The 10,331-nt window shown below is 42.9% G+C and overlaps 2 protein-coding genes across 3 annotated transcripts in view; both read right to left on the bottom strand.

The window, feature by feature from the left end:
* SUPT16H (suppressor of Ty 16 homolog (S. cerevisiae)) overlaps positions 1-8,340 on the bottom strand; it is a 42,531-nt gene extending 34,191 nt beyond the window's left edge. Inside the window, exon 1 of the mRNA XM_011930931.1 lies at positions 7,311-8,340. Coding sequence (XP_011786321.1) covers positions 7,311-7,376 — 66 coding nt within the window. The 5' untranslated portion in view covers positions 7,377-8,340. The remainder of the gene's footprint in view (positions 1-7,310) is intronic.
* A 235-nt stretch (positions 8,341-8,575) lies between these two features.
* Positions 8,576-10,331, bottom strand: part of CHD8 (chromodomain helicase DNA binding protein 8) — a 50,401-nt gene continuing 48,645 nt past the window's right edge. For both annotated transcript variants that reach the window (XM_011930929.1, XM_011930930.1), the window contains one exon: positions 8,576-9,558. In XM_011930929.1, the coding sequence (XP_011786319.1) occupies positions 8,995-9,558 (564 nt within the window). In that variant the 3' untranslated portion in view covers positions 8,576-8,994. The remainder of the gene's footprint in view (positions 9,559-10,331) is intronic.

Raw genomic sequence — 10,331 nt, 5'->3', positions numbered from 1 at the left:
GAGCTTGCAGTGAGCTGAGATCCGGCCACTGCACTCCAGCCCGGACGACAGAGCCAGACTCCATCTCAAAAAAAAAAAAAAAAAGAATGTCCTTGATGAAGTAAAATGATTACCATCATAAAATCCCAACCCTTGCATCTGTCTTTTAATATTCAACGTAAAGAAATAAGAAATATAAATAAAGCACTTCTGTGTGCAGTGAATTTATGATAGTTGGCTCAAGGAAAAGCACTTGAATACGTATTTCAGTAGCAAACTAAACTAGCCATTTGAAGACCTGGATTAGCCGGGCATGGTAGTAGGTACCTGTAATCCCAGCTACTCGGGAGGCTGAGGAAGAATTTCTTGAACCTGGGAGGCGGAGGTTGCAGGAAGCTGAGATTGCGTTACTGCACTCCAGCCTGGGTGACAGAGTGAGACTCTGTCTCAAAAAAAGAAAAAAAAAAAGATAAATGAACAGATTTAACCCAAGAGGTCTAAACCTTACCGAACAGGAATTTCAGAAAGAAAAGACATCACTAGGGAAATGCAGGGACTAAAATAATCAAATAATGCACCCTAGGACTGAAGAATGTGAGCTTGAGACTAAAAGGATTTCCCCAAAAGAGACTTATCAAAGCACATTGCTGTGCAATTTCAAAACAGAAGGGATGATTCTAAATTTCAGAGAGAAAGGCTATGTATGTATACTGGAAATAGAATCATATCGGCCTTCTCAAAAGTAACACTGAAAGCTCTGAAGCCAAATGGCTTCAAAATTCTGAGCAGAAAATGATTTTCAACACAGAATTTTATACCTACTACATTAACAAAGCCAATAGAGTTCACTTTGGTTAATTATATTATTAACCAAAAATGACGACAGACTAACACTTTAAAGACATGCAAGGACTAAAGACATTTATATTCTATGCATCCATTTTTTTTTTTTGCATGGGGTTACACTGGAGCTAGTGGTGAGCTTTTTATTTATTCTTCTTTTGAGACACAGTCTCACTCTGTTGCCCAGGCTGGAGGGCAATGGCACGATCTCAGCTCACTGCGGCCTCTGCCTCCTGGGTTCAAGAGATTCTCGTGCCTCAGCCTCCTAAGTAGCTAGGATTACAGGAATGTGCCACCATGCCCGGTTAATTTCCGTATTTTTAGTAGAGATGGGGTTTTGCCATGTCGGCCAGGCTGGTCTTGAGATCCTGGCCTCAAGTGATCTGCCCACCTCGGCCTCCCAAAATGCTGATATTACAGGCGTGAACGAACCACTGCACCCGGCCCATTTTTTCCTAGGAAGTTCTTAGAGAAAATATGCTAAACAAAAAACAAAGCAGAGGCTCTTGGTATATAGGGGACCCAATACTGGAAAGTCCTGAGGTTCAACAGGCCTAAAGAGTAACCTGTACAGATGGAGCAGGATAATGTGGGGGGTAGAAGTAGGGAGTGAGGTTGCTTAAAAAGAAACAGAATAAAACTCGATGAGTGTGAGAAATTTGGAATAAAAGATTGGTAACACTATGATAGACCTGTTGGAGAAAATTAAGGCTAGGGAGATTTTTTTTTAAAGGAGAAAAACTGAGGAAATCATTAATGCCAGGAAAAATAAAAAACTGTAAAAAAAAAAAAAAAAAAAAAGAAAGTCATCATACTTTATTACTTCACCCAGCAATGAAAACATTTCTATGAACATAAACAATGTAGGCCGGGCGCGGTGGCTCAAGCCTGTAATCCCAGCACTTCGGGGAGGCCGAGACGGGCGGATCACGAGGTCAGGAGATTGAGACCATCCTGGCCTACACGGTGAAACCCCGTCTCTACTAAAAAATACAAAAAAGTAGCCGGGCGAGATGGCGGGCGCCTGTAGTCCCAGCTACTCGGGAGGCTGAGGCAGGAGAATGGCGTAAACCCGGGAGGCGGAGCTTGCAGTGAGCCGAGATTGCGCCACTGCACTCCAGCCTGGGCGACAGAGCGAGGCTCCGTCTTAAAAAAAAAAAAAAAAAAAAACTAAAGTGAGAGTTAAATAAAATATAAAACAGATGGCAAAGAATCTGCAAAAATTGTGAAGGTGGTATCTGGGTGACAAAAGTTGGAGAAATAGTGCAGCAGAAGAACAATTATCTTCCTTTGAACCAAATGGGATACTGCCTTAAAAAAAGAAAATATTTTTGCAGTCTGGTTATAGCTAAATACCCATATAATCAGTTACCACTGTTCACTGAGTGACTACTACATGCCAGGCACTGTAGTTGTTAACAGGGATAAAAAGTAAATACAAAAGTAGAGATCTAGGGCTGCGTGTGGAGGCTCACACCTGTAATCCCAACACTTTGGGAGGCTGAGGCGGGTGGATTGCTTGAGGCCAGGAGTTAAGAGACTAGCCTGACCAATATGGTGAAATTCCATCTCTACTAAAAATACAACAATTAGCCAACCATGGTGGCACACACCTGTAATCTCAACTACTCAGGAAGCTGAGACATGAGAATCACTTGAACCCGGGAGGCAAAGGTTGCAGTGAGCTGAGAATGCATCACTGCATTCCAGCCTTGGTGACACAGTGAGACTGTCTCAAAAAAAAAAAAAAAAAAGAAAGTAGAGAACTAGATTATAAAAGCTGAGTAAGCAACATTTTAAAAAAATCTCAATCCATCTGGGAATTTATTTCCATCTAACCCTCTTTACTCAGCATTATTAAAAAGTTTCTTGGCCAAGTGCAGTGACTTTACACCTGTATTCTCAGCACTCTGGGATGCTGAGGTAGGCGGATCGCTTGAGCCCATGAGTTTGAGACCAGCCTGGGACAACATGGTGGAACACTGTCTCCATAAAAATTCAAAAAAAAAAAAAAAAAAAGGCCAACTGTTGTGGCTTGCACCTGTGGTCCTAGCTACTCAGGAGGCTGAGGTGGAAGATCACCTAAGGCTGGGTTGGTTGAGGCTGCAGTGAGCCGATACTGTGCCATGGCAATCCAGCCTCAGCCAGAGTGAAACTCTTAAAAATAAAAACAAAAACAAACAAAAAAACCTCTCTATCCCACTCCAGAGATAAAGGAGCTGTTAAGAGGGGAGTGTGAGTGAAAGTAATCCTCCGCGGGACTGAAATAACAGGAAATGCCTATACAGCTAGCTCTCCTTATCTGTGGATTCAACTGTGTACTGAAAATTAAAATGGCCAAACATTTTTCTATGTCATTACCCCCTAAAACCTAAGTATAACTATTATTTACACAGCACTTACACTGTATTAGGTATTAAAGCAATCTAGAAATCAAAAATAATGAGAGGATATACATAGACTATGCAAATATGATGCCATTTTGTATCAGGGACTTGAGCATCCTTTGATTTAGGTATCTAAGTATGCCCTGGAACCAACCCCCAATAGATACTGATGGAAGACTGAATTTTTTTTTTTTTGAGATGGAGTCTCGCTCTGTCGCCCGGGCTGGAGTGCAGTGGCCGCATCTCAGCTCACTGCAAGCTCCGCCTCCCGGGTTCACGCCATTCTCCTGCCTTAGCCTCCGGAGTGGCTGGGACTACAGGCGCCCGCCACCTCGCCCGGCTAGTTTTTTGTATTTTTTTTAGTAGAGACGGGGTTTCACCGTGTTAGCCAGGATGGTCTCAATCTCCTGACCTCGTGATCCGCCCGTCTCGGCCTCCCAAAGTGCTGGGATTACAGGCTTGAGCCACCGCGCTCGGCCATTTTTTTTTTTTTTTTAAACTGGGCTCTATGTTGCCCAGGCTGGTCTTAAACTCCTGGACTCAAGTAATCCTTCCACCTCAGCCTCTGGAGTAGCTGGGATTATACAGGTATAAGCTACTATGTATTTTTTTAAAATCCTTCCTGAGCCACAGAAGATAGCTGTTGAATCTTAAGAGAACAACCCAGAACAAGAAACTAAGCTACCATAAAAATGTGCAAAGAGCCAGAAAGCTCCACTCAAGAGAAGCAATGACACTTTAATTCATTAGCTTCTTCAAAAGCACAAAGTTTCTTTGGGGTCAGTCTTCCACCACCCCAATCCTGACCGTTGGTGTAGGCTCACATGAATGTGAGTATTCCTTCTGAAAACAAATCTTTTTGACATTTTATGGAATTCTTTGAGATAAAAGGCAGATGAATGAAGTCAAGGTCCACTCATAGCAGAATGTCCCAACAGGTAGGTCTCAAATGCTAAACAGATATGCCTGGAAATTGTGCCCCTCAGTCCTCAAAGCAGCTGGAACCCTAGGATGGTAGATAACCTCTTTTGTTTCTCTCAATGAGCAGCACTAATCATATTACTTGGTTAAAAATAATCATAATCATGAAAAGGCTGGCAATCTCTGAATAAGGATATAGCAAGCATAAGAGGACAAAGAAGCATGAAGCCCATTTCCATGATCCACTACCACTTGGGATATTCTAATAATACAGAGAAAGTGCTGCAAATCCTTTCTGCTCTTAGCAGCTCTCACTTAAAAAATAAGAGGCAAGACTGGATCTAGACTCAAACCTCCAGGAGTCATAAAACAGTAGTACATTCTAGTCACTGTGAAAGGTCTCTTGTTGATTTTTGACTAACTCCATTTTCCCATCTCTAAAATGACACGATTTACTTAGATACAAGGCTTAATACTTTTGAAATTTCTATTCAGTTAAAAGTACGTGATAACTGCAATTGTTTTTAGGACGTAAGTTATGAAAGTTATAATTAATAAATAGTATATTTTATTTGCAATAGCCTCAAAATAGGTACCTAACTGAAAATTAACTTGCAGATAGGTAAGGTTAGTTCCTACTCTTATTTTTAAAAAAGGAAAGAAAAAGGTTAGTAGCTTATCAGTTCTCCACAATCCTGTGTACTTGTATTTGGAGTGATGGAACTACCAGGTTCAACCACTACAGCTTTTAAGAGCTTATAATCGAGAGTATTTAAAATTAAAAAGTGGGTGTGGAGCCCAAATCATTTTTTAGTTAATTTTAGTCACAACTGAGTGTTTTTTTTTTTTTTTTTTTTTCCCCAGATGGAAGCTGAAAGCAAAAGGTTTGGGATTGCTCTATTTATTTATTTATTTATTTATTTATTTTTTAAAGACGGGGTCTCATCCAGGGTGGAGTGCAGTCGCGCGATCAGAGCTCACTCCAGCCTCAAACTCCTGGGCTCAAGGAATCCTTCCGCCTCAGCATCCCAAGTAGCTGGGACTACAGGAACACGCCACCACGCCTGGCTAATTTATTTGCTGCTTCTTTTTTTGTAGAGACGGCGGCCTCATTATCTTGCCCAGGCTGGTCTTCAACTCCTGGCCTAGTGCTGGGATTACAGGCATGAGCCACGGTGCCCAGCCAGGATTGGAATTTTTACCATTAACTTCAATTTACTCTATTTCAATCCCAGTTTTCTCATTAAAAAAGAAAAGGTGTAAAAGAGAAAAAGTTATACAACACACCTATATATCCCACTATCTTTCTGCTATATCCAAGAGGATAAACAACCAGCTTTAACCCAGGAAACTACTATCTCTAATTAAGTATATCAGAATGGAAGCACTGTAGGCTGAAAAGACTGCATACACAAAGAACTTCTACAGGTGGGTTCTGGACATATTAACACAAAAGCAGTCTTTTGTGTTAATAAAAAGTCTTATTCAAGTAAGTTTTTCATCCACAGGTTTTGTTAACTGGTACATTTTTACACAGACTTGGCGCATAACTTTATTTACACCATCAGTGTCTTATCAATGTCTAACATTCTCCCAAGATGATGTCATTAAGGTAGTAAGAGGACCAAGATAAACTTCAGTGATTTTTGAGAAACAAAAAAAACGGTGGGTGGGAAATAACTTTCATGGATTTACAGACCATTATTTTATATTAGGTTTGCCAACCTGTCTTCAGGCCACAGTTAATTTGTAATGAAAGGGAATTTAGAGCTACAGATTAGTTTTCATGAATGGTATAGAGAGAATGAAATGATTTGATGAATCTGAATCACTGAAACTAGAAACAATTTTCGATCAAAGGTTTATAGTTTCAGGGTTTATGGGTAGAAGAGAGCGTTTCGGATTTTTAGTACTTACTGATCATTAGAAAGTATCAAGGTTTTAAAATGTTTTTCTAACATAGATTATGTTCAAATAATAATATGACACTGAGAGAAGGTGCAAAAAATCATTTGGTAGAAATTAATCAAAAATTTAAAAAAATAAAATGTTCAGCATTCATCTAGCATTTAGTTCTTATTTTTGCTTTTCATAAAATGCAACAGAATCAATTTTATTTTCAATTATTTAATGTATTTAGCCTCAAAAGATGAAACATGCACGGGCACCTTTAATATGAATGGCAAGGAAACAACCAATTTTAATGGCTTGGTTTAAGTAGATGATCAGTTTGAAAGATAATATTTACAATGCTGAAATGAGAACTGATCATTTTTCTCAAAACGTTTTTCAGGTTAAAAAAAAAATCTTTATTAGTTGTATCTTCCCTTGATGACAGGGTTCAGGGGCAAGACTTAAGCTAGCCAACTCACACTACATCACAGAATGCAACCAAATGTTTGCTCAATTAGTAAGTTAACATCATAAAAATAAGTTTTAACTGTGGACGATTTTAAAGCAGCAAAACTGCCGAATCTTTAAAAAACTGGGAACTGCCACAGCTCTTTTAATGAACATGTGCCCCGGATACGCTAGCAAGGAACTAATAAGGTTTTAGGCATCGTTTTGTTTTGTTTTGGTATTACTAACGTCTGCAGGCTTTCAGCGTTAGGTCTCTCTCTGTAACCCATAGCAGGGCCTGGAACATGAGGCGGTTGCGCGTGAGCAGTATTTCTTTTTTTAACTCCAGGAAATGCCCCGCAAACGATAAACGCTAAGAGCCCGATTGACATCCTTCTTGCCCTTCCATCTCTTCTTTACGAAGACGGTTATAACCCTGGCGGGACCAGGGGTGGAATTTGTGGTTTTGGAGGGACAGAGCGAGTGCGTGGGTGCGTGAGAACACGGCAGGAAGGGGCAACAAGACGTGACCACTGAGCAGGAGGGAAGGATGTTGCCTCTTCTAGGGCGGGAAGAGACTGCGAGAGGTGCTGTTATGCATGACCAAGGCTGGCACGCGGGGAAGATGGTGATGGCCGCAGGACAGGGTGAATGCGAGGGATTCCCTGTTAAGGGGCAGCGTTCGTGGCCGCCTCCGGTGAACGATTCGGGAGCAACGAAAAGGGTGAGGCACTGAACCCGGGAATTCCTGACCGAAAGAGAAAAAAGGGCGCCGAGAAACAGGGTTATTATGGGATGGCTGAAGGGGCTCCCTAGGAAAAATTACAGGATCTTCCTCACCCGCCAATTGCTGTACAGTCTCTTCACTCGCCGATAATAAGCGTCTTTGTCCAGAGTCACAGCCATAGCCCCAGACGCCGATTCTCCTCGGGTTCCGAGAATCACGCGAGGTCCCGGCTCCGCCACCCGCTCTCGGCCCAGGAATCCCGCACTCTCCCAATGACCCGGAAGTATCGACCTCAAAGATGCCCTTTCCGCTTCCGGGTCCCGACAGCGTTAGGGATTTCTTTTTTTTTCTCCCCCAATCCTCTTTCGGATGGGCGGGGGAAAGAGAGAAGGAAAAACGGGGGAAAATCAACAAAATGTGCGAGGCAAAGAGTCGATTTTCGCGGGGTTTTCTTGTGAACTTCGCCACTGCCGCACGCGAATCGACGTCGTCACGTGACGCTCTGCCTCCGCCCTTAACTCTTAGCCCAAGCCGCGGTTTCCAGGACCTCAAGACTTTTTGCCGAGGCGGCAGCCACTAGGCAAAGCGAAGGGGGTGGTGCCTGCACCGCCCCACGAGAGCTGCCGCGCGCGGGTGTAATAGCTCCACCCCATCTGCAAAGGAAGGGGAGCGGAAAGAGCGGGATCTAGCGTGGGATAAAAGTGGTAATACTACAGTGTAACTGGGCATGCGCCCCTCCTGGAAATGATGGGAATGCGAAAGCCTTTAACTGCTCCAGAGCTGGAGGGATCCTCGGTGCCAGGATGCTGGGTCAAGCCGCGGGGACAGAGAACTCATACCCAGGGAAATGGAGCCCAGCCTCGCGATAAACTACGACCCAAGCTATGGGGAGGAACCTAGCTTTCGAAAGGAAAATAGTATGTCCAAGCTGTAACTGAGCAGTGGGATGGTATAAGTCAGAGGAAACAAATGACTTCAGGGGCTCCACAAACTTCTAGTTCTTTCTCACAACCCCAACGCCTCAGCCAGTCGTGGCAGCATCCTTCCAGTGAGCCAGTCCTCTTACTGCAGTTCATGAAAACTGACACTATTCTAGGGCTTGCCCCAAATAACCGTTACTTCAGTTAATTAGAAACAAAATGTAAATGGTTCCCGATGACATTCTTGTGCCCTGTCTCTTCTAAAAACTTGGGAGTTTGAATCCAGAAGTTTGCCTACCTAGCATTTACCTTAAATAATTCCCTTGCCTTTAGCCAGCTGGACAGTCTACATTTATATATACCCTTTAGAGGAGTACAGATGACTTGTCTGCTCCACTATGAACAACTCAAAATCAATGCTCACATTGGGTTTGAGCAAATATAGAACCAAGGAAGAGTGGTAAAGGATTAACTTAAATTTATTAATGCCAAGGGGAAGGAAGGTAACAGTTCCTGACCCTCCAGCTGTATCCACAGTTTGGTCAGGAACAGGCTCTGCCAGAGGCTAGGGCCAGCGCTACATAGTCTGTGGTTAATGGAGGTGACTAGGGAGGGGTGAGCGCACCAGCCGCTCTAGTCTCCTTTCCTTCCCCAGAAATGAGGAAGTGGTCATGTATTATTTTAGGAGTTCCCCTGCCCACCCAATCCTCTCATAATTGGGAGCAATCAGGTACATTTTTTTTTTTTTTCCTTTTCACCTCCTGGAGTCCTGGACTTCCCCACATCTCCCCTGCCCCTCCCACGTTTCCATAGTCCAAGGGCCAGAGTAAGTGAAAAATACAGCAGCCGCCCAAGCAATGGGGCCCATGCTGGGGCTTCAGTCATCAGCATCTTCACTGGAGTCTGAGTTAGCTGGCATCATAGGATCATCAATGAGTGAGAAGTCCCTTTCTGAGCTATCATAGCCCTGAGATAAATCATCATCATCTTCTTCATCCTCATCGTCATCCTCCTCAGGTTGCAGTGGTGGCAACCGCAAGGTAGTACCAGAGGCGGTAGTCGCTGGTGAAGAGGGGTAGCCAGGGGCTCTCAAGCCTGGATGGTGATGGTGGTGATGGTGGGGGTGGGGGTGGTGGTGGTGGTGATGAAGCATGGTGCTGGAGTCTACATGAGGGGATGATGCTGCACCACCCATCACAAATGGCATAAAAGGCAAAGATGCAGAAGTGGCACTGCTGTGACCCAAAGATGACACAGACTGTAGGCCACTACTGCTGTGTTGGAACGTGTTATGCAGAGATAGAGACCCAGTGCTTCCACCCTGCATGAGGGCCATCATCTTAGAAAGGTCTGGTCGCATCCTACGGGCCCGCTTCTTGCTGCTCTCTGGTGCAATAGGCCCTGGCAAAACCCGGTTGAACACTGTTTCAGTGTGATAACCCTAGGAGGAGAGAATAGAAGATAATAAAAAGAAAGAATGGGGAAAAAAGAAAAGAAACCAAAGCCAACGGAGTCCTAGCTTACAATGCTTTTTTACTGAATGTACCTTAGAAGAGGCAAAACAAGCATAGCCATACTAGGCTTGATTGGTGGTAATGGGAAGGAGGAAATGCTGGACTTAGCTGGTTGAAACATTCTGATACTGAAGTTAACATCAATGATTTCATACTGAAACTCATATTAACCAGCTTTTGCTTTTTTCCCCCCTAATTATATTGTATCTTCAGTCAACCATTTCACAAATAATTACCTTTGTTAAGAAGGGGTGTGGGTAAGACAATGAATGAATTAGTAAATGCACATAAAAAACGCTTAAATGTCTCCTGATGGCAAGTTGTTCACCTGTTCTTACTATGTGAAGTGTAGCACAACTATATTGACATTTACAATAATATCCTCTATTAGCACATTAAAGCAGGGTAAATTCAAGACAGGTCAGATAAAGACTTCTACATGTCTAGAACACCAAAAAAACTGTCAGAAACTCCTCACCAAATTTAGTAAAATAATTTTTGTTCCACATTGATAAAAAACATATATCTGAATTTTAAGTGGCTTGTTCTAGATGTTCTGACTAAAAATTCTGATTAAGTTCACTGAAGCTAGAAGTTATTCCTGCAGGTCCCAGGAATAATGTAGTGCTAGATTCACTGTCAATTCTATATTAAGAATTCTGGGCCGGGCGTGGTGGCTCATGCCTGTAATCCCAGCACT

Source organism: Colobus angolensis, unplaced genomic scaffold (assembly GCF_000951035.1).
Source record: "Colobus angolensis palliatus isolate OR3802 unplaced genomic scaffold, Cang.pa_1.0 Scaffold88, whole genome shotgun sequence".
Lineage (NCBI taxonomy): Eukaryota > Metazoa > Chordata > Mammalia > Primates > Cercopithecidae > Colobus > Colobus angolensis.
The sequence above is the reverse complement of the archived record's forward strand: the minus strand, read 5'-3'. Positions and strand labels throughout refer to the sequence as shown.